The 25,882-nt window shown below is 35.6% G+C and overlaps 1 protein-coding gene across 1 annotated transcript in view; it reads right to left on the reverse strand.

Moving 5' to 3' along the window:
• Positions 1-6,156: 6,156 nt before the first annotated feature.
• The window catches only part of hspa12a (heat shock protein 12A), a 25,669-nt gene continuing 5,943 nt past the window's right edge, over positions 6,157-25,882 (reverse strand). The window contains exons 2-7 of the mRNA XM_073826555.1: positions 22,853-23,024; positions 17,074-17,160; positions 13,257-13,361; positions 12,896-13,154; positions 9,492-9,595; positions 6,157-6,788 (exon numbers count right to left, since the gene is read on the reverse strand). Of these exons, the coding sequence (XP_073682656.1) occupies positions 6,157-6,788; positions 9,492-9,595; positions 12,896-13,154; positions 13,257-13,361; positions 17,074-17,160; positions 22,853-23,024 (1,359 nt within the window). The remainder of the gene's footprint in view (positions 6,789-9,491; positions 9,596-12,895; positions 13,155-13,256; positions 13,362-17,073; positions 17,161-22,852; positions 23,025-25,882) is intronic.

The raw sequence follows: 25,882 nt of genomic DNA on the forward strand, positions 1-25,882 counted from the left end.
GGGTATGATTATTTATTTTAGAGCGAAACATTTGATCCATGATCTGTGCTATTATTACAAAATTTAATTGTCCTGTGCGAGAACTATTTGGCGCTTCTGGTCTTATATTGCTATGCAAATCTATGGAAAAGCAATTGCTAGACAGACGCCATAGTTGAGCTACATGCTGACTTTCAAATGATAGAAAATGTTTGGTTATCATCACCTCAATGATCTAAAATGGTCGATTAATACAATTCCATACTGTAGCAACATTACAATTTTGCAGCTGGAGCTTCGACACAGACTTCACACATTGGCAGAATAGCACGATGGAGTAGATGGGAATTAAATGTGGAACGTCACATCGCAATACCTTTATTGCTTTCGTTTTTTACTGTTGCATTTATCTCATCTTCCAAACCAGACGCACAACTATCGCCTGTCATTTGTGGTATCATCTACTGACCACATACACACCACAAACTATCAGTCACCTCATTTCCCAGACCAAAATATACCACAAAGTTCTCAGTTCAAATAACTGCGCGTCAAGTTGTTAAGGTCAAAGGTTTTCAAGTCTTGTGATCTTTGCAGTAGTTTCTAAAAATAGAGCAACAAAGGCATTTCACACAACTGCATTTGAGAATTGGAAAATGGGAATTATATTAAGGTTAAGATTAAGGGTAAGTTCACAAAACAGCAGAGTACAGTTTTCAGTCCTGTATAGAGGGTTCGCACTTACGCCAAGGATGTGTGGCCATATTGAAGACAATCAGATGTAAACAACAGCATGGATTGCAGAATTAATGTACTACTGAATGCGTGATTCTGCTGTCTAACCCCTGGAAAAAACATGTGCAAGCTGCTAAATCATATAGAGGAGGACTATGAAGTTCATAAGTGGTAAAGATACGTACACGAATGTTATCATGATTCTTGCCCTGGAAATCCTGGTTCAGTTTGGCCAACCACAAATGTCTTCTTTCCTCAGTCTTTTGCACTCTTCTCCTTGATTTGTTGTAACTTTTGGCAGTCTATAGTACTCCAAATGTTTTTCCTGGTCCGACCGATTAGTACAGCCCAAAACATGACAATAACTGACGTTTTCAGCAGCAATAATCAGCTAAATCTGCGACTTCCGTTCGGTTCAGTGATGATGCGTTTTGAAAACATTCTATCTGAGTCCTTAATACGGTTACGTTCACACACATTACGGTTATTTACGGGCGTGACAACCGCGTTCTGTAAACTAACTCACACATGTATATTTTCAGGACTCACCGCAGAAGCGGAAAACACACGCCGTGTGAACGGAACGGGACTGAACAACTAGTTGTCTGTCACTTCATTTATGCGTGTATGAAGTGTCTACTGTGTGTTCCGTTTTTTTAATGTGTGGTTTCGGTAACTTACAATGACGCAGATATGAGATGTGTGTCAGCTGCAAGTTTTAAATTCAGTCAGTTTTAGTCCACCGGAGTTGCTCCCCTCAGTTCTGTGTGCGACTCAAATGATCCGCTCTCCACCCAAATATAAAAGCTTATGTCGGTTAATGAAGATTTGACGGATGAACTTGTGGCTCGGTTGGAAAGTGTCAGAAATTTATGAAACTTTCAGTTTTATAGACGTCGCCATCTTTTATATAACGATGGTCACTGGCACTATGGTTACTGGTAAGGACTAGAGTGTTTTCACGATGCCTTGTCAATCTTATTAAATATTGGTGCCACTGAACCGAACAGAACTCACACATTTAGCTGACTATTGCTGCTCAAAATGGTCAAGTATTGTCATTTTGGGCTGTGCTAATTGGTCAGACCAGGAAAAACATTTGGCCAAACTGAACCAGGGTTTTTATCATTTCCCATCAGGTAACAGGTTACTGCCTATTGACTTTGGTTTGTTTAGTTTAGTTTGTCCTTTTCCTGCTTACTAAGTCCTTCTCTATATGATTTAGCTAGGGTGACCATATTCTGAGAATCCAAAAAGAGGACACCCTCCCCAGGATGCACATACTGCCCTCCAAAGGCAAAGTGCAGTAACTACGCATTTGGTCAAAATTGAGGCTTAAAATGCACTTTATGAAAACTGTTTTGTCTTGTGGCAAAGTCTCCTGATCAATTTTGTCCCAAAGAAACAAGAGTGTTTCCGAGAAACAAGAGTGTCAACATGTTTGACTAGCTGGCCTAAAAACTTTAAAGGCATTTTTCTCTGTTTCAGTGTTGGTGTAGTTACTGCACTTTGCCTTTGGAGGGCAGCATAGGTGCAGATGGTGCACAATGCTTCCCATTTATCACGACCAAGAATGAACATCGGGTATATTTTTGCAATTCGTCTGTGAAACTACATTTGCGTTTCGGCATGATAGTGACACACAGCTCTTGCAGCGCAGCTCCTTGTTTGTTTTGTTTTGACAACTGGGTCTTTCACGTCATCAGACAGGTACCTCAAAATAATGCCGGTGGGCAGTGGCTGCATTTAAAGTGTTGAATTAATGACGGTCAGTGAAATGAGGTAAAAAACCCGGACATTTTATGATATTTTACAAAATCCCCCCGGACATAATTTTATAGCCAAAAAGGAGGACATGTCCGGGTAAAAGAGGACGTATGGTCACCCTAATTTAGCAGCTTGTTTTTTTCTGTGGTTTAGGCATCATAAATTAGCAGAACAATGTATTCAGTAGTAGATTAACTGTGTTAACCATGCTCTTCTTTACTTCCGAGTATCGCCAATATGGCTGCGCATCCGCGTAACTGACCAAACATATTTTTTAATATACGTGCGCTGTAAAAAGTTTTCACCAGTTTCAACTTGAAGACTTAAGTTTAGCAGCTGCCTTAAAATTTTAAGTTAAATCAACTTAAGTCATTTCAAGTCACTAGTTAAATTAACTCATTTTTAGTGTAATCAGTTAAAAAGAGCTGATTTAACTTAAAATTTTAAGGCAGCTGCTGAACTTAGGTTTTTAAGTTGAATCTGGTGAAAAGTTTTTACAGTGTGCTTGACTCCCGTTGCACATTCATACAGACAGTATTCGAGACGCAACTGTAAGTTGCTGTGTGAACGGGACATTTCCAGACTGTACGTAACTGCGGTTGTCAATTCCAAAACACAGCCTTAAAGTTTCAAATGGCATATTTTGGTTTACATAGGGGTGTAGTTTTGGGTTAAGGTAAGGCTATGGTTCGTGGGAATGGGATTACGTTTTAGTTTTTGAGTTATGTTTGGGTTTAGATTAGGGTAATATCTGAATTTAGTATCCGTATGAAGGCTGGTGAGAGTGGAAGAAAGAATGTGTGCTCTTAAGGCCTGCATACACACACTGCTCATAAAGCCGCTAATGCTAAAACAAGGCTAAAAATCTGTACAATATCTTTAAATACTGTATATACAGAAATAAACATTTTCATTTGTCACATATTCTCCAAAATAATCTCCTAAATAAAAATAGAAAATAAAAACAGGAGGAAAAAAAAAAATCAGTGGCTTCTCTTTCTAAGGAGCAGGAATAAAGGCAACTAGCATATAGCGATGGCTATCGTTTCAAATCATGTTGCAGGTACAGCTAGCGGCTTCTCTGTCACTGCCACTTCAAACGACAATTAAGATTCACATTCTAGGATTTACGCATTCTCATTCTGCTTAGAGCAACGTACTGACCAACAATATGAAGATATGCTGAATTTCGCGACAAACAAAATGGCGCCCTCAATCTCCTGCTAAAGGATTTCTAAAATGTCTTGACATACAAAAAGAAAATGAGAGGTAAGAACAATACAAACAAAAAAAGGAAACATTTTGCCACGTAGCACTAGTGTGACAAACTGACGGTATTTTGTCACGGGAATCAGCACCTTTGTGATATGTAGCTCAGGTTTCGGTACCGCTCTCAGGATTTAGTCCTAAATGTGTGAGATGAAGGTTACCAGTCCGGCAGCCAAAGCCATCTATTTACCTCCTCATCATAATCTAAATGAATGTACTGGCTCTGGACTGGGCCTTGGAGGTAACAAACCAGAGTTTAAGAGCAAAGCAGTAAGTTTTGTAAGAGAACGATGTTCTATTTCTGCCATTATGTGTATATAAGACTTGTGTAGCTGCCTTAACCTGAACTTGTCTTGCTAAGTTATTATAGGGTGCTGTCCCAAATTGTACTACTAGCAATACACAGCTGTATTTTGGCTCTATCCATGCAGAATTTGCATCTCTGTGCAGAAAATAGCCACTACGACTACAAACAGACTATAATAGAAGCATACAGAGAATAATGGACTGAGCCTAGATGAATGAAAATGAACTCAGCTTTTTAAGTTGAGTCCAGTTGTGAATCTGGAAAATGAAATATCCAAATAAAATAACATGAATGGCACAACTATTCAAGCAAATGTCACATGGAAGGTCGGCAAACATGGTATATTAGTTGAGACTCCAAACCTTCATCTCTCGTTCGTTCTGTTTTTAGTTTCCTATTTCTTTTCTCTATCCTTCTACACTGCAGAAATATTTTTAATCACCATTTTGTAATTTACCAGTCAAAATGTCTAAACATCCTTTAAATAAGAAATATTTAGTATTATAGACTATTTCAAAAAGTACATCTTGAATTAAGTTTTTTTTTCTGACCCTACAATTTTTTTCTTTATTTTTTTAAGCATGAACCTACAATTTAGTGGTTTATGTAACAAAAATTTTTTTTTTTATAAATAAACACAATTTAGTACACTACTGTTAAAAAGTTCAGGGTTGATGGATGTTTTTGAAATACGTCCCTATAAATAATACAGCATTTCTGTTTTAATTTTTATATTATAACACGTAATTTATTCATGTAAATAAGCTAAATTCAGCAGCCATTACTTCAGTCTTTTGTATCACATGATTCTTCAGGAATCTTTTTGGAATATGCTATTTTGGTGCTTAAGATACATTTATTATTTTTTTATGGATTTTAAAAGCAGTTGTTCAGCTTAATATTTTTTGTGGAATGCGTAATACTTTTAATAGTTTTTTTTTCTGGATTCTTTGATGAAAGTTCAAAAGAACAGCATTTGCTTAAAATAGAAATCTTTTGTAACAATAAATGTTTTTATTATCACTTTTGATTAATTTAAATGTGTCCTTGCTAATTAAATGTATTACTTTCTTTCAGAAAATAAATAAATATATATATATATATATTTATATACATACACCGCCAATCAAAGTTTGGGATCAGTAATATTTTTAATGTTTTTCAAAGAATTCTCTCATGCTCATCAAGGTCACATTTACTTGATCAAAAATACAGAAAAAATAGTAATAATGTGAAATAGTATTACAGTTTAAAAGAATAGTTTTCCATTTTAGTAAATTTTAAAATATAATATATTTTTGTGAATGTTCATCATCCATTACTCTAGTCTTCAGTGTCACATGATGCTTCAGAAATTATTCTAATACGATTTATTCATTTTATTATCAATGTTGATAAATAAAATGTTGAAAACGTTGTTGAATAAAGTTAAAAAGAACATAATTTATTCAAAATAGAAATCCTTTTCAACACTTTAAGTCTTTGCTATTACTTTTAATCAATTTAACGCATCCTTGCTGAATAAAAGTATTAATTTCTTCCAAAAAAAGAAAGAATAAAAATGCACTGACATTTTAAATGGTAGTTTATATTCTTACAAAAGATTTCTATTTTAAATAAATGCTGTTCTTGTAGACTTCATATTTATGAAGGAATCCAGAAAAAAGTATGACAGGTTCCAACAAAAATTTAAGCAGCACAACTGTTTTCAACATTGATAATAAATCAGCAAATTAGAATGATTTCTGAAGGATCATGTGACACTTAAGACTGGAGTAATGATGCTAAAAAGCTTTGCATCACAGGAATCAATTACATTTTAAAATATATTCACATAGAAACAAATTATTTTACATTGAAATAAATACACTTTCTGTATTTTTGATTAAATAAATACAGACTTGATGAGCAGAAGAAACCCTTAAAAATCTTACTGATCCCAAACTTTTTAATTTCGATTTTTTTTATCAACTTTATAAATTAAGCAATTTTAAAAGAAACAAATCTATTCAGTTATAAGGATGTCTGGCTATTTTGACTGGAAAACATAACAAAAATGAGTTTCTGCAGCGTGTAGTTTACTCATCCCTCATCTTCCTTTATTGACTAAGGAAATCAATGCTAGCTTTGACACTGCGAGAGGTTGCCACATCAACAGCCATGGCTCTAATCTCAGTGTCTCCAAACTGCATGAGCGTCTGGATCTCTCTTCGTGCCGCTGGACTCTCAGTACCGCTCACATCCAGCTTCAGCGTACCACACTTCCTCACGCCTGCGTCCGTGATGAAAGTGACCGACTCTTTTTCCGAGCAGTATACGTGAATGACGATCACCTGCTGTGAGGGCTTCGCCGGCGTGTAGCTACGCTTTACCGTTTCACCCAGCGCCACTGACTGATCGGAGGAGATGAACGTATCGAAGACGTCGGTGCACCAGCGCGTACCGTCCTTCACGAGCATCTTCTCCGGCGGGTGCTTTCCTTCTACAAATCGATTCAGGACACCCACGCCATAGGTGAGCGGAGAGCGGCGCACCTTTATGACACTGGGATCCAGGCCAAACAACACCGCTCCCTTGAGGATGGTCAAGCCCACGTCATGCGGAATAATAATTCGGCTGCGGCCCTGAAGCATATTCTGAACCGCCTGCTGGAGAAGCGGAGACTCTGCGAATCCTCCAACCAGGAAAAGGAACTTGATGTCTGTCACTTCTGGTTTATCAAATAAATCAGCTGCAGAACATATATAAGAACAAAAGCAGAGAGAAAGAGAAATGTGATTTAAAAAAAACAATGAATGTTATGCATTCCTCTGGTTTTCATCAAAATGACAAGGACAGAAATGCAGTTCATTAACAGTGGTGCCCCAGCTTGTAGTTTTTGTTTAAACAGATACAAATCGCAGCAGGGCTCGACCAACATAAGAGCCGAGGGACTGAGTTCTGACCCAGTTCTGTGTGAGTATTTTGGGCAGATGGTCGAGACTCTCTCTCCTGACTGGGCCAACGCTTGCCCTAATTGTGTCTTACAATGGCTTATTAGTTTATACAGCTTTACACATTCTACTACAGCCTGGAATACACATAACTTTTGCCCAGATTTTTGCCCCAATTTGCAATCTGTAGGAGTTGGCACTAGTTGTCTGAATATTGGACAGATACTGGCCAGACAGAGATTTCACAGAAATTAAGGGCACAGATGATTTTAGGCTATTCTTTTAGCTTCTGACTATGATTGCATGTTTAGTATTTTGGGCTAATATATGTGACCCTGGACCACAAAACCAGTCATAAGGTTAAATTTTACAAAACTGAGATGTATTCATCAAATGAAAGCTCAATAAATAAGCTTTCTATTGATGTATGGTTTGTTAGGAAACGGCAATATTTGGCCGAGATACATCTATTTGAAAATCAGGAATCTGAGGGTGCAAAAAATTCAAAATACTGAGAAAATCACCTTTAAAGTTGTCCAAATTAAGTTCTTAACAATGCATATTACTAATCAAAAATTACATTTTGATATATTTATAGTAGGAAATTTACAAAAAATCTTCATGGAACATGATCTTTACTTAATTTCCGAATGATTTTTGGCATAAAAGAAAAATAATAAATTTTGACCCATACAATGTATTTTTGGCTATTGCTACAAATATACCCCAGCGACTTATGACTGGTTTTGTGGTCCAGGGTCACATATTATACGAATAAAAATAAATAATATTTAATGGGAAAGTTAACAATGTTTCTTTGGTAACTAACTGAAATAAATCAGATTTAAAGGATAGTTTATTCAAAAATGAAAATTCTGTCATTAATTTCTCACTCTTATGTCGTTACAAACCTGTAAAACTTTCATCTTAGGAAAATAAGATATTTTTAATGTAATCCAAAAGCTTTCTGACCCTGCATAGACAAAAATGCAACTGACATGTTCAAGGCCCAGAAAGATAGTAAGGACATTGTTAAAATAGTCCATGTGACATCAATGGTTCAACCGTAATTTTATGAAGCTACAAGAAATCTTTTTATACGACTTTATTCAATAATTTCTTCTCTTCCATCAAGATCTAATAAAAAATATCTTAATTTCCGAAGTGTTCCGAAGATGAACAAAGGTCTTATGTGTTTGGAATGACATGAGTAATTAATAACAGATTTCCATTTTTGGTTGAACCATCTCTTAAAGCTGAAGTACAAAAATAACTAAAACTGAAAATGAAAACTATTAAGAAACTGAACAATTACAAAAACTAATAAAAATTACAAAAGCACACAATACAAAAACTTGACTTAAAATATTAATAAACACTACAACAATACACTACAATAATATTATTTAAATATTAAAATGCCACTGGTTATATGTTGTAAAATGCTGCCATTTTGAGATTGGCATGTTGAAAGATTATGTAATATGTTATGTAATACAGCCTAAAGAAATTAAATAGATAAAACTATTTAATTGAATATTACATTTACAATACAGCACATCTAACCATACGTTTAGTGTGTAGACTGGAAAGACAGGAATTTACATTGGGAATATATATATATATTTTTCTCCTCCTTTATTTAAACCTTCAACTACACTTCTGGTTGCTCTTGCTGACTGGTCCATTTTAATATGGTTTTATATCTTTTTGGTAACTTTCTGGTCAAGTATAGTTGTTATTTCATCTGATATTCAAAGAAAATTAATAAGAAGGTTCTGATCCTGATTAATTAAATCCTTTAAATAAATATATACAATTAAAAATGACAATTAAATCACATACACTTCCAGTCAAAAGTTTTGAACGGTAAGATCTTTAAAGTTTCTTCTGCTCACCAAGGCTGCATTTATTTAATCTAAAGTACTGCAAAAACAGTAAAATTTACAAATATTTATAACGGGTTTCTATTTGAATATATTTTAAATTATTACTCCAGTCACATAGACCTTCAGAAATCATTCTAACGATTCTATAGTGTATAATGTTACAAAAGCATTTTATTTTAGATAAATGCTGATCTTTGGATCTTTCTATTCATCAAAGAATCCTGAAAAGAATTTCCTCAACTATTTTAAATATTATTAATAATAATAATAAAAACATGTTTCTTGAACAGCAAATCAGCATATTAGAACAATCTCTAAAGGATCATGTGACACTGAAGACTGGAGAAATGATGCTGAAAATTTAGCTTTGATAACAGGAATAAATATTATTTAAAAATATATTCTAATATAAGTTATTTTTAATAGACATAAACATAAAAAAATCTATTGACTGGTAGTGTATCATTCTTATCTCAATGGAATTAATGATGTATCAAGAGCACATGACTTTCCATTAACACCCAAATCCAGACAACAGATTCTCCCATCTCACTAAAAACACCAGAAATCAATATAATACCATTGTTCCAGTAAAACTGCGTAATTACTCACTCAGGTGCTGTATAATATGGTCTATAGTTGGTTTGAACAGTGCATTCATTGCATCTGGGCTCATCCTCAGCATGCCCTGTGAAGACCACTTCACAAAGTCAACACTGCAAAAGAGACACAGAAACAGAGAGAGCGAGAGTTATAGGCCGAAACAAACAACAGATTATCCTCATTTTAGGTTTAGGTTTCTACACATATGGAAGCCTAATGAGAAACGTGATATTATTGAGTTCACATTATTAGATTTTACACAACTATAAAAGTTAGCACATGTGTGCTAATAGCTGTGGTTTCCAGTAAACAGATGCACATATTCCCATTTGACTGCGCTGTGCAGTGTGATGCAGGGCTGAATGAGGGCTCAGAGATGCCCGACCTGCAGGCTTGTTGGAAGAACTGTCCCGTGTGAGACATAAGAGTTCAAAATCAAGTTGGAGTAGTCTTACTCATGGGGGTATGAGTAAGACTTCCTAATTACTCATTAGGAAAGAATATAAAATTGAACCATTAAATGATGCAAATAATACAACAGGCTTGCATTTTCAAAGATAAAACTAGATCATTTCACCTCTAACATTTTGTGTCAGATAAAAATTTTTTTTTTTTTTTGGTGTGTGTAATTTAGATATGATTACGGTGACTAAAGGTGTGTTACATAATGGGTAGGATAGTTGCTCACTATATATAGTGAGGCCAGTGATGGGCCACTGTATGTATGTATCACATGAATGTAATATGTTATTTGTATGAAACGGCAGATTATAATGTACTGTATGTGTCCAATACGAATTTCCTTCGGGACAATAAAGTTTATCTTATCTTATCTTATCTAATACTTTTGCTTTTGTTTTAGACTGATAACAGACCAAATCTGTTAGTGCTAACTAGGTGAAAGTTACATAAATTAATATTCATGATGAGCTGGTAATAGTTCATAATGTGCCCTCTCTCTTTTTTAGATTGTTCCTATGCCGCTTGGTTATGAGTGTGTTTAGCACATAGTCAGCAATCACACACACACAAACAAACATGGTATTCATTTAGCTGACTTGGCCATCTTTATACAGGCCCTGATGGCTTATTGAATGGCCGTGTGTACGGTATTGACAGCAGTCATGAATAGACAGATTAACTCTCCAGAGGCTGTAGGTCACACATGCCTGACCTCAAAAGAGACAGACAACAATTACCACAAAGGCGGAGAGTCAGCAGGACTCACAACAGTTACCAGTTTATGACTATAGAGAAAAAAAAATCAAATCCTGACCTACAGTCTATATACACACACACACACACACACACACACACACACACACACACACACACACACACACACACACACACACATGTTGGGTTTAAATGTTTTATGGGGACATTCCATAGGCGTAATGGTTTTCATACTGTACAAACCGTACTTTCTATCGCCCTACACCTACCCTACACCTAAACCTAGCCCTCACAGGAGATTGTGCACACTTTTACTTCCTCAAAAAAACTCATTGTGCATGATTTATAAGCCTGTTTCCTCATGGGGACCTGAGAAATGTCCCCACAAGGTCAAAATCTACTGGTATTCCTATCCTTGTGGGGACATTTGGTCCCCACAACGTGATGAATACCAGGTGCACACACACACACACACACACACACACACACACACACACACACACACACACACACACACTGGAAATATTAGACATTTTCTTATTTTAAAAATATTTCTAAATATGTTTAAATAAATATCAAATACAATTAAATAATACACATTATAAAAAAACAAATAAATTGCTTTATATATACAATTAAATTTAACAGAGAGAGAGAGGAAGAATCTCTCTCTCTATATATATATGTATGTATATATTTATATATTTATTAAACTTTACGAAAATATTAATAAAAATAATACATATATTATTTATTTAATAACATTACATTCAATATAAGTAGGGGTGTGACATTGATTAATTGCTTCCATAAAAGTATGTGTTTACAAAATGTACTGTGTATAATTATATGCATTTATAAATACACACATATACATGTATACATTTCCGAAATATATAAAATACATATTTATATTTCTATATAATATAAATCATATAAATAAATATAATTTGTATATACATATAAATATACACAGTACACACACATATATTGTGTAAACACATACTTCAAATTTGGAAGTGATGAATCGATTTTACAGCCTTAAATATAAGTAGTATTTTTTATTACTTTTAAACATAAAATAATATATAAACTAATGTAAAGAAGATTGTGAAAATTTTAATAAATACATAACATCAAAAAGTAATTTTGTCACTATATATATATATATATATATATATATATATTAGGGGTGGGCATAGATTAATTTTTTTAATCTAGATTAAATCTTGGAATTAATCTAGATTAAAATGGCTAATTTGAATTCTGCTGAAGGTATTTTCAGAATATGTGTGCTACCCAAATAATGACTAAAAGTAAGTCTTCGAGAACGGGCCAGGTGGCGCATTAGACCAGGGGCTCATCTCCTGTTTCCAAAATGCATCACAAACTGCTTGACAATTGCATTTACAACATAATTACCTATACAAACTTGTGTAACCAAGTACTTCTGCGCAAAAGGCTGCCCGACGTGCGCATTGCCGTTAAAGACACAGACGCGCACGGGCATGGATTTCTGCGTGCAAAGTCTTGGATTAAACTGCGTTGCTTTTAGAAGCGTCAATTCAGTTGTTGCATATAGTTTAATGTCTTTATTTCGGGATTATCAAAGTAAATTATAACTCAAACTTGAGATTTTACTGGGGCACAGCAGATTTTCACTGGGGCACGTGCCCCAGTAAAAAGGGTCAAGCAACGCACGCACCTGCCCTGAAGCGGCTTCATAACTGCATCCATGCAATTTGACTAGGTATACGTCATCCGCGCTAAAATATCAAGGTGAAAGTCATCATAGCTTACATAGTTTAGACCCAGCTCCCAACCCAACTTTGAGAATAGATTAACGGCGATATTTTTTTTTATCGCCCGATAAGAGTTTCACGTTAACGCAACACGTTAACGCTGATAACGGCCCACCACTAATATATATATATAGTAAAAATTGGCTAATATATACATATATTTTATTATTAATCGTAATTAATCTATTTTACAGCCCTAAATATAAGTATTTTTTATTACTTTTAAACAAAATAATATAGAAATTAATATAAATTATATTCTGAAAATATTAATACATTTATATATGTGTGTGTGTATAAGAAAATACGTTTTTCAAGCAACACAAAGAATAGATAATGACTAAACCTCCCGTTTTAAAGCAAATAATCTGTAGAAAACTCAATGGCACTGAATTAATGGGTGACTTCTATAACTACAGCATTTTAGACACTCACTTGCTCTTCCTCAGTGCATGCTCAACACTGTGTCCTCTGAATTTCTTGTAGTAGTCGATAAAAGAGAAGGGCAAATTAATATTCAACGGGTTGCTTCGGTCAGGAGCCGCCGCCCTTTTACGAGACTCAAATGCGATCATCAGATCCACCCAGGCAGCCGGACGCTTTATCTTAAACTGGTCAATGAAATCCTGTCCGAATATCTTACACAGGAGCTTCTCAAATTCATAATCTATACCAATAGAGCCATATGGGCCTCCTGCAGAGAGAATGGAAAGATAAAAATCAATTCAGATGATTGGAAATAAAGACATTTAATTTATTGAAAATAACGCTACAGGTCTTAAGAGTTGTGTTGTACCTGATGCTTTGTAAAGCTCTTTCAAGTGCCCTTCCGGCATGCGGATCTGATGAACAGTTAGATCCACCGTCCCTCCTCCACAATCCACAACCACATAACGATCACCTACAGAGCAGCAGAAACAATATTTGAGGGTCACCAACAAAAACAAATTCATCAGGATGGATCTACATCTCGTCTAGTGACATTTTACACTTTTTCAAGAACTCTCAGCAGATGTTGGATGTGATTGACTCTGACAAAAGTGCTTTCGCAAGGTGTCAGGGGAACGGTGACCTACATTCAGGGTTCACTGGTTGAGCCTTTGGAATTAAAGTTCTATGTAGGTTCTGTAAAATATTCGCAAACTATATGAGATTACTGTGTATTTAAAGAGACAGTTCACCCAAAAATAAAAAAAACAAATCCTGATAATTTACTCACCCCATGTCATACAAGATGTTCATGTCTTTCTATCTTCAGTCGCAAAGAAATTAAAGGTTGTATCAGCGATTTCTAGCCTAAAACATAAAGTGTCAATTTCAGCTGACCTTTCTTCACGATCCGCTCGCTGCCTGCCCCATAAATTGTCTGTGAAAAAACCGCGTCTCTCTGGTCAGCCTAGGGTCCGAGATATGCCAAAAAAACAATCGGCACTACCAACCTTTCCAACCAATCAGCGTCAGGGGTTTGGTGTTGTGGACTTTCCTACTGGTGCTGGGATGTGAGGGAGGCGGAGCGAAAGTCCACAACACCAAACCCCTGACGCTGATTGGTTGGAACACTGTTTGTTTATGTGTGGAAAGGTTGGTAGTGCCGATTGTTTTTTTGGCATATCTCGGACCCTAGGCTGACCAGAGAGACGCGTTTTTTTCACAGACAATTTATGGGGCAGGCAGCGAGCGGATCGTGATGAAAGGTCAGCTGAATTTGACACTTTATGTTTAGGGCTAGAAATCGCTGATACAACCTTTAAGGTTTTTGAGGAAAAATTTCCAGAATATTTCTCCATATAGTGGACTTCAATGGTGGCCAACGGATTGACGGTCCAAAGTTCAGTTTCAGTTTCATTGCTGCTTCAAAGGGCTCTACACAATTCCAGCCGAGGAATAAGGGTCTTACATAGCGTAATGTCATTTTCCAAAAATAAAAATTTAAAATTATATACTTTTAAAACACAAATGCTTGTTTTGCACTAGCTCTGCGATTATAACGTCATGCATTACAGTCACGTTGGAAAGGCCACACATGGTTAATTTTTTGTCTGTATACAGTCGTGGCCAAAAGTTTTGAGAATGACACAAATATTAGTTTTCACAAAGTTTGCTGCTAAACTGCTTTTAGATCTTTGTTTCATTTGTTTCTGTGATGTACTGAAATATAATTACAAGCACTTCATACGTTTCAAAGGCTTTTATCGACAATTACATGACATTTATGCAAAGAGTCAGTATTTGCAGTGTTGGCCCTTCTTTTTCAGGACCGCTGCAATTCGACTGGGCATGCTCTCAATCAACTTCTGGGCCAAATCCTGACTGATAGCAACCCATTCTTTCATAATCACTTCTTGGAGTTTGTCAGAATTAGTGGGTTTTTGTTTGTCCACTCGCCTCTTGAGGATTGACCACAAGTTCTCAATGGGATTAAGATCTGGGGAATTTCCAGGCCATGGACCCAAAATTTCAACGTTTTGGTCCCCGAGCCACTTAGTTATCACTTTTGCCTTATGGCACAGTGCTCCATCGTGCTGGAAAATGCATTGTTCTTCACCAAACTGTTGTTGGATTGTTGGAAGAAGTTGCTGTTGGAGGGTGTTTTGGTACCATTCTTTATTCATGGCTGTGTTTTTGGGCAAAATTGTGAGTGAGTCCACTCCCTTGGATGAGAAGCAACCCCACACATGAATGGTCTCAGGATGCTTTACTGTTGGCATGACACAGGACTGATGGTAGCGCTCACCTTTTCTTCTCCGGACAAGTCTTTTTCCAGATGCCCCAAACAATCAGAAAGAGGCTTCTTCTTTGCTGCCCTTCTTGACACCAGGCCATCTTCCAAAAGTCTTGGCCTCACTGTGCGTGCAGATGCGCTCACACCTGCCTGCTGCCATTCCTGAGCAAGCTCTGCACTGGTGGCACTCCGATCTCGCAGCTGAATCCTCTTTAGGAGACCATCCTGGCGCTTGCTGGACTTTCTTGGACACCCTGAAGCCTTCTTAACAAGAATTGAACCTCTTTCCTCGAAGTTCTTGATGATCCTATAAATAGTTGATTTAGGTGCAATCTTAGTAGCCACAATATCCTTGCTTGTGAAGCCATTTTTATGCAACGCAATGATGGCTGCACGCGTTTCTTTGCAGGTCACCAGGGTTAACAATGGAAGAACAATGATTTCAAGCATCACCCTCCTTTTAACATGTCAAGTCTGCCATTCTAACCCAATCAGCCTGACATAATGATCTCCAGCCTTGTGCTCATCAACATTCTCACCTGAGTTAACAAGACGATTACTGAAATGATCTCAGCAGGTCCTTTAATGACAGCAATGAAATGCAGTGGAAAGTTTTTTTCTGGATTAAGTTAATTTTCATGGCAAAGAAGGACTATGCAATTCATCTGATCACTCTTCATAACATTCTGGAGTATATGCAAATTGCTATTATAAAAACTTAAGCAGCAACATTTCCAATTTTCAATATTTATGTAATTCTCAAAACTTTTGGCCACGACTGTACACCAGTTTAAAAAGGTAATCTCCATCTCATTTTCTCCTCCAACTTCAAATTGTCCAACATCATTGTTTTACTTTTTTTGTAAAGGCTATTTGACCTTTTTTGCATGTTCACTTTGAAAACACTGGGATGTTTTTGGCCTACGTCACTCATGATTTCCAAAGTGACTACGTAATGCGTGAGGTTGGGTTAGTGAAAGACAAGCATTTGTGGTTAAAAAGTATATATACTTATTGTTTAAGAAAATGACCAATCGTTTCACTAGATAAGACTCTTATTCCTCAGCTGGGATCATGTAGAGCCTTTTCAAGCGGAGTTTTTTAAACTCAATTTTAACCTCCAACCCGTTGATCGCCACTTAAGTCCAGTATATGGAGTACAATTCTGGAATTTTTTCCTTAAAAACCTTCATTTCTTTCACTGTAGAAAGACATGAACATTTTGGATAACATGGGGGGTGAGTAAATTACGAAGATTTTTTTATTCTGGAAGTGAACTTATTCTTTAACACTGAAAATTTGCTGAAATTTGAATGATTTTGAAAAACATTAATTTGCGTGATGGTTATTTCAGCAGTGGTGAATAGGCAAAATGTGCTGAGGCAATACTAATGGTTGAGCAGCTGCTAATTCAGACAGCAGAATAAGGGCAGGGCTCATCAGAGCAGGAACTTTAAACTAAGCATCTTCTTATGCTCTCAGCAAAGATGCTACTAATCTCAATAGGCACATTCAAGGACCACCCAAAGACTATTCACTGACTGTCCAATGGATATTGCACACAAAAATGGTCTTAACCATGATCATAATGATAAAGGTAAATCTAAACGTGATGTCTAGACACATATCCACTCTTTTAGCACATTAAAACAATCCAAAAAGCAACTGGTCGCTTTACATATCAGTCAGACAGTCTCTTCCTGTCTTAGTGGGTGATTCTTGAGCAGAAAAATCTGCATTTATGCATTTTTTGCTAAAGAATCCTGAAGATATGTGAGACTAGTGTGCATCCTTCCTGAGAGCTTCAGGTTTCTTAACTTATGGCAGCAGCATTAGAAACAGCAGGAGCAAAATACTACAAGAAAAAAACGTGTGAGAAGACAGACTCTACCTTCAGCGAGTTCAGACCAGAGCTCTCCTATGACATTCTCCACCAGAAAGGTGCGGCTCTGTCGGTTACGGCGCACATGCTCCTTGGCTGGTTATTGACAGAGAGAGACAGGAAGTGTGTGTGAGAGGGAAGGCAGCGTGAAGCTGTTTGTTTGTGTGTGTATGTGGCAGTTCTATAGGCAAGGCGACAGGATAAGAAAGGAATATGGGCTGAATGTGGTTTCCTTAAGCAGGAGGATGCTGCTGGAAAAAAACCTCTAATGGAAAGCTAGACTCCTTTAATTTCAGGCAAATTCATAAAATGTAAAGAAAAACAGTAAATTGCTGTAACTATTTAATGTTACTTATTTGAAACTTAAATTTTAAGGATGCATAATTAAAATTCTAGTTAAAACTGATAGGCTCATAATTATGTTCATGTTATGCTGAATGCATAGTTATCTAAATATATTACAACTAAAATACTAAAAAGTAAAATAACTTTAAATACTAAAAGTGAATATAGTCATCAAGCACCTAGAAATTTTCCTAGGGAATTTTTTTTGTGGATTTTTCCTGTAATAGAGACACTGTTAATCAAATGAAATAAAATAACCTGCACTAGATGATCAGTTTTATTAACAACAGCAGCCATGTTTATACTTTTTTATCTTCTGAGCCTGCCAAAGCCTGCCTTTATTTGATCTGAAGTAAGATTTTGAAATATTTCTACTATTTAAAATAACTGTTTTCTATTTGAATATAGTTTAAAATGTAATTTATTCCTGTGATTTCAAAGCTGAATTTTAGCATCATTACTCCAGTCACATGATCCTTCAAAAATCATTCTAATATTCTGATTTGTTGCTTTAAAAAACATTTATTATTATTATCATGTTGAAAACAGCTGAGTAGAATTTTTTCAGGTTTCTTTGATGCATAGAATGTTCAGAAGAACAGCATTTATCTGAAATAGAAATATTTTGTAACATTAAAAAAATGTCTTTATCATCATTTTAATCAATTTAAAGCATCCTTGCTAAATTAAAGTGTTTAATTTCTAGAATTTCTTTCCACACACACTCCAAGCTTTTGAATGGTATAGTGTATAATGTTACAAAAGCGTTTTATTTTAGATAAATGCTTATCTTTGGAACTGTTTTAAATATTGATAATAATAGTTTTTTTTTCTTGAACTGCAAATCAGCATATTAAAATGATTTTTGAAGAATCATGTAACACTGAAGACTGGAGTAATGATGCTTAAAATTTAGCTTTGATCACAGAAATAAATTACACTTTACAATATATTCAAATAAAAAGCAGTTATTTTAAACAGTAAAATATTTCAAAATATTACTGCTGTACTTTGGATCAAATAAATGCAGGCTTGGTGAGAAGAAGAGACTTCTTTAAAAAAAACACTAAAAATCTTAATGTTCAAAAACGTTTGACTGGTAGTGTATAGTATTGCTCAAAGCTGCCATTTAGCCAGTAAGTCTCAAATACTCCGTGCATCTTTCCACAATTTCTTCCTCTCTTTTTCACTTTCGTGAACTTCCTGACTGCAACCGGAACGTAAAAAGTCTCAGTTCCTTCACTGAGGAGGGGGAGATTGTCCTGGTCCGATAAAAACCAGTTGGTCTGATGACATCAGAGGATAATGGCCATCCTGGCAGTTGTAAACATTCCCAAACAGGAAGTAAGCTCTAAGGGAGAGTGACCGCATGAAGACTGAGATTTCCTCCAAAGTACAGAAAACAATGAATGGACCAGCAGAGCATGTTTTCAGTACATGACAGGTTCTGATGGGGCGTGGGAGACCTAGCCACTTAATCTAACAGTGTTTTAACCACACAACAGATCCACGTCTGAAATTCCTGTACCACCCTGATTGCAAATTCACAACCTATCAGCTGCATTTAAAAAGGAACCACAGGCTATTTTAGATTATCTAAATATCAAGACAGTGAAAATGTAACATTTAACAATATTACCTACTCCAAACTTCCAAATGTCCTTTAAATATTTTAAAGGGATAGTTCACCCAAAAATAAAAAAATCTGTTGTTAATTTCTTACCCTTATGTCGTTCCAAACCCGTAAGACCTTTGTTCATCTTCACAAATAAAGATATTTTTGATGAAATTCAAGAGCGTTCTGACCCTGCATAGACAGCAACGCAACTGACACGTTCAAGGCCCAGAAAGGTAGTAAAGACATTGATAAAATAGTCCATGTGACAACAGTGGTCCAACCGTAATTTTGTGAAGCTACAAGAATACTTTCAGTGCACAAAGAAAACAAATGTCCTTACTTTTAACAATGTCCTTACTACCTTTCTAGGCCTGGGAATGTTTCACAGTTGCATTGCTGTCTATGGAGGGTCAGAAAGCTCTCGGATTTCATCAAAAATATCTCAATTTGTGTTCTGAAGATGAACGTAGGCCTTATGGGTTTGGAACAACATGAGGATGAATCATTTTTGGTTGAGTTATCCCTTTAAATAAAGGAAAAAACACATCCAGGCACTCAATAGTTTTAGCAAGACATCCCTCAGAGGGAAACGTTATCTCCTGTCAGTCTTCGGCTGCCCTGTACAGAAGGAGTAGATGTATGGCTGTCAGACAGACAGCCCCTCTGTGCTGCTCACCACTGCCCTGCTCCACACACAATTGCTTTCTGTTTCAGGCTCTCACTGCCAACTAAAATTAACCATTTTTCAATGCTCACCATTGAATATCAAATACACAGAGCACACATACTACTCCTGCTAAAATAATCAATACACACTACTCCTTTTGTCCTTCATCCATTCTCTTTTTCCCTTTCTCTCTGTCTATAAAAATAAAACAGCATATGCAGAAAGATCAAATGCAATTTCAGACTTCTATTCGATGCATCATGATCATTCATATTTCAGTCACTTCTGCTGTACTTTTCAACTTAAAAGCACAAAACCCACTGATCGAATTCTTTCTCTGTCACTCCGTTTGTACGTGCAGAGGTGTAGAGTTACAGATGTGCTTGCTGATGACTGTAAAGTAGCTGATGTCATCAGAAAAAGGTCACAGATGTCACACGAAGGTCAGATATAGTTTGTTACAGGAATGATTGTTCTGCTTTGGCTGTCTCAGATACAATCTGAAATTCTTAAATGTTGACATCAACCAATAATAATTAAAATTTAATCAAATGTGGCGCAGAAACAGATTAAGAAACATTGTCAACATTTTTTTTTTTATAATTAAATTTGTTTTCTTTCCAAGGGAATGCAAGGCATGGCCTCAAACAATTACACGATTATGAATAAATGTGCATGCAAACTTAGAAGAGAGCTGGGGAGAGAGAAATTTATGAGGCAGGGGGTTTGTGAATTTGCCAAAGCTGTTTCTCATGCTGGCATCACCATTCAGCAGTGGTCCAAATGACTGTTACCTTCTGAACGCACATGAAAAATGACTTTTCATTGACATTTTTAAAATCACAGGCCAATGAAATCCTATATACGCAAGTGAAAACGCGTATGTACATGCGCTGTCAGTCTGTAATAAGGACATGAGCAGGGCAATGGAGGTGAACTGGAATGAACTGGAAGACAGAGAGAATGCTTCTGTGTTCCTGTGAGAGAGGCAGACAGCAGTGGGTGGAGGAGAAATGCAGCAGAGAATGCTCTGCCTCTTTATAAATCAGCTTTATGTCTGACTTTGATGAAAACATATTTTACTTTGTTGTGTGACATAAACTCGCGAGATGTGATGGATGAAATTCACAGGATATTAACTGTGGAATGCAATGGGTGTTTCTTCAACTATGGGCACTTCTCACTCTGTGGACTCGCTAAAATCACACTGTTCATATTGACTCTTGTTGTTTAATTAGTCCATTTGTCTTTATCTAATTTCACTGCTTCTCATTTTATCGAAAATCTGTCAAAAAATACATAAAACGCATGTGTGATGTAAATGTGAAATAAATTAAATAAAATATTATATAATAATAATAATAAGAAGAAGAATTTAACTATTTTTTTAAATGTTAACATCAAACCCTGGGAAAGTAAAAGTGCCCATAGTTGAAATGCCAAAAATAGCATCTTGTGTGTTCATGCATGATAGTAAATACACTAAGGTTCAAAAATTTGCGATCTTTAAGATTAGTTTTTGTAAAATATCTCTTATGCTCTCCAAGCCTGCATTTGTTGGATCAAAAATACAGTAAAATAGTTCATTTCAAACAGCTGTTTAAACCTATTTTAATATTATTAATGTTTAAATATTCATTAAAATTCTTTGATACAGTTGAGGTCAAAAGTTTACATACACCTTGCAGAATCTGCAAAAATGTAAAAATTAAAATAAGAGGGATCATACAATATGCATGTTATTTTTTTATTTAGTACTGACCTGAAAAAGCTATTTGACATAAAGGATGTTTACATATAGTCCACAAGAGAAAATAATAGTTGAATTTATAAAAATGTTATAAACCTGTTTACATACGCTTGGTTCTTAATACTGTGTTCAGTGATAGTTGTTCATGAGTCCCTTGTTTGTCCTGAACAATTAAACTGCCCGCTGTTCTTTAGAAAAATCCTTCAGGTCTCACAAATTCTTTAGTTTTTCAACATTTGTGTGTATTTGAACCCATTCCGACAATGACTGTGTGTGAAGATGGATCATTATGACTGTATGATTTTAGGATCCATCTTTTTACACTGAGGACAACTGTGTGAAAAGGGACTCATATGCAACTATTACAGAAGGTTCAAACGCTCACTGATGCTTCAGAAGGAAACACAATGCATTAAGCCAGGGGTGTAAACTTTTGAACTAAATGAAGATTTTGCCTTAATATCATATTTTTTAATTTAGTACTGCCCTTCAGAAGCTACAGATAATACTTACATGTTTCCCAGAGAACAAAATAAGTAAAATTTACCCTGATCTTCAAATTGAAAAAGTTTTAAACCCCAGGTGTCATTTTCATAAATTTAACTATTATTTTCTATTGTGGACTATATGTAAACATCTTTTATGTGGAATATCTTATTTCAGGTCAGTACTAAATAAAAAACAACAACATGCATTTTGTAGGAACCCTCTTATTTTGCAGATTCTGCAAGGTGTATGAAAACTTTTGACCTTAACGGTACACCTTTACCGTTACTTTTGATCAATTAAATAGGTCTTTCCTAAATAAAATTATTAATTTCTTTAAAGAAGAAATCTTATTGACCCCAAACATTTGAACAGTAATATATATGCAATTTATATTCATATATGAAAGCAAACACATGCATTAGGAAAGGCCAAACACGTGTCTTTGCTGTTATTTATTGTGTCCATGCTGAATCAGTTTTATCTTCTTTAAAAAAGATATATTAAACATCTAAAATGATCTTAAATTAAAAGCTATTCATCTCTTTCTTGCTCCCTCCCACTATTTTCTGCATGCATCATCACCTTCTCTTCTCCACTGCAGTGAGAGTTTAATAGGCATGTTGGACTGCAGGAGTCCTGCAGTGAGAGTTTCAGAGTATCCCTCATTTCAGCGCTAGCTTAATCGGATTGAAAAAAAGTCTACAGCCCAATAACTTACTACAGCCTATTTGGCATTTTGAATAAGAACTAATCACTGACCAAAGGTTGATGGCATCAAAACACAGACAAAATTGTATTAGACCAATGCTGAAGTACTGTAGCATAAACTTGAACATGACTGGAACAGTATGAGTATGATTTGGTCTATTCTTATATCAGAACAGCTGTAACATGGTAAAAGACTGTATGGGTGGCTTACCCTGGGTCATTGCCCCTCCAACATTCTCAGTTGGACTGTAACCGTTCAGGGCTGTTTTGTTACCCAAATCAACCATTTGGTGGAGACGGAGCTTTCTGCAGTAAATGGATGCAGCTTCTGGTTCCAGAGCAATGATCAGCTGATCAGGATTGTCACGAGTAACCAAACCAGCCTAGATGAGTGTAAAGCACAATGACAAGACATTAAAACAGGAGTGAACATAGCCTCAGTAAACTTTAAGACTTCAATAAATTCATGTTTACTCATATAAACATTTACTTATTATTTACTCATCTTTCCTAAAAATAAACTTAATTGAAATAAATCTAAAATAAATAAAAAAATTAAGTTGAAGCATTAAAATATTAACAGGAAATAAACTGAAATGAAAACTGAAATAAAAACAAATAACCTATTAAATAATCAAAAATGAAACTGAAATTAAACATTTGAACTGAAAATATTAGTAAAATCAAAAATTGATCATTTGTAGTTAACTAAACTTAATATTTTCTTTATAAAAATCACATTACAATTTTATCTAAGGGCTGACCTCAAGTGTATTTTTTGTATTTTGCTTATTTTTAGTTTTTAAATTCATATAAATATTAATATACAAACATAAAAAAGTATGCAAACAAATAATTAAATACATTTCATTGCCAAATGTTGTTTGAAGTCTAGCATGTCATACTACATGACATTGTTTCAAGTCAACTACACATAAATCTAAATTGCGGCACAATGAACAATAACTTGTCATGACTCACTTCCTGGGTAAAAGAATATTTATATGATGGCTGGTCAGATATATCAAATATGAGGATGTGTAAAAATATAAAGAAACACCACGCACACACTTGCTGTGCTGAGTGACACGGTTTGCTCTGAGTGCGCTGCAGGATTCGGTGAGTTATGGGGCGACAGTGTGAGCAAAATGCAGAGAGCGAGAGACAGAGGTGAGGGAATGCAGTGTCCTTTCTTTCTGCAGACGGAGAGCTGAGTCACTGCACACACACACACACACACACACACACACACACACACACACACACACACACACACACACACACACACACACACACACACACACACACACACACACACACACACACACACACACACAAATGCGCTCCTGAGGCAAGCTTTGCAGGAATTCCCACTGCAGATATCAGATGTTGCAAACTCCCCCTTCTTCTCCACTCTTTCTCCTGCTGTTCTCTCTGATTTCTCGCTGTGTTTCTATGTAGCTCAGTCGCTTGTGGCTTCCCCGCCTCATTTTGTCTTTGCTTTGGATTGAGATGAAAGACGCCGAAGCCACACCCTGCTCTTCCTCCCTTTCTGTCTCGCTCTCCAGTGTGAGAGAATTTACCACTCTGTTGACTACTGTACTGTGATTATAATTTGAATGCACATTATTTAAGGTAACTGATGTCTTTTCAGTTTGTTTAAATAATAAATTACACGGAATAAGCAACAATGATAAATAGCTTAATTTTTTGTGGTTCTTTAGTTTTTACTTAATGTCTATTGCCTACATCCACCTCAGCACTACATACAGTTTAGGTCAAAAGTTTACATACACCTTGCAGAATGTTAAAATGTTATTTTACCAAATTAAGAGGGATCATACAAAATGCAAATATCTTTTTTATTTAGTACTGACCTGAATAAGATGTTCTACATAAAAGACGTTTAAATATAGTTCACAAGGGAAAATAATAGTTGAATTTATAAAAATTACCCTGTTCAAAAGTTTACATACGCTTGATTCTTAAAACTGTTTTTTTTTATTTTTATTATTGATAGTTGTTCATGAGTCCCTTGTTTGTCCTGAATAGTTCAACTGATTTAAAAAAAAATAAGGGTAAATTTTACTTATTTTGTCTTCTGGGAAATATGTAAGTATCTTCTGTAGCTTCTGAAGTACAGTACTAAATGAAAAAAAAATGATATTTAGCTCTTAATGCATCATTTTTCCTTCTAAAGCATCAATGAGCATTTGAACCTTCTGTAATAGTTGATTATGAGTCCCTCAGTTGTCCTCAGTGTGAAAAGATGGATCTCAAAATCCTACAGTCATTGTTGGAAAGAGTTCAAATACACAAAAATGCTAAAAAAACTAATCATTTGTGGGACCTGAAGGATTTTTCTAAAGAACAGCAGGCAGTTTAACTTTCAGGACAACCAAGGGACTCATGAACAACTATCACTAAACAAAAAAAAAAACCCTAGCTGTGGATCATTCAGGTAACAACCCAGTATTAAGAATCAACCTTTATATTTTTATAAATTCAACTATTTTTTTTAATTTTGCGGACTATATGTAAACATCTTTTATGTGAAATATCTTATTTAGGGCAGTGCTAAAGTAAACTTTTGACCTCAACTGTATATAGTGGAACACTAATATGTCCTCATGCATCCTAAAAAATATTAAAGCATTACTTGTTAACCAATGGATGCACTAAAACAAGGCTTTGCATTTCAGTATTAGAAACTAGCAAAGTTTAGTTACATGCAATAAACATTTATCTTATATTTGAATATTAAGTGTAAACAGTGATCTGTCTTGCTACTTGTAATCAGATCACCTACGACCGATGTAAATGAGATACTTTCATCTGTTATTAAAGGGATAGTTCACCCAAAAATGAAAATTTGATGTTTATCTGCTTACCCCCAATGCATCCAAGATGTAGGTGACTTTGTTTCCTCAGAAAAACACAAACGAAGATTTTTAACGAAATCCGGTGCAGTCTGCCAGCCTTATCATGGGTGTGGATGGGCACCAAACCTTTAAAAGTAAACAAAAACATGCACAGACAAATCCAAATTACACCCTGCGGCTCGTGATGATACATTGATGTCCTAAGACACGAAACGATTGGTTTTTGTGAGAAACTGAACAGTATTTATATAATTTTTACCTTTGATACACAGCCACGTCCATCTGTCATGTGCACGAGTTTGGCATCAGTCACGTCACATGAGCACGCGCTCTGTCGTAGAATACGCAAACGCCGGAAG

The sequence above is a fragment of the Garra rufa genome, chromosome 21 (genome assembly GCF_049309525.1).
Source record: "Garra rufa chromosome 21, GarRuf1.0, whole genome shotgun sequence".
Taxonomy (NCBI): Eukaryota; Metazoa; Chordata; class Actinopteri; order Cypriniformes; family Cyprinidae; genus Garra; species Garra rufa.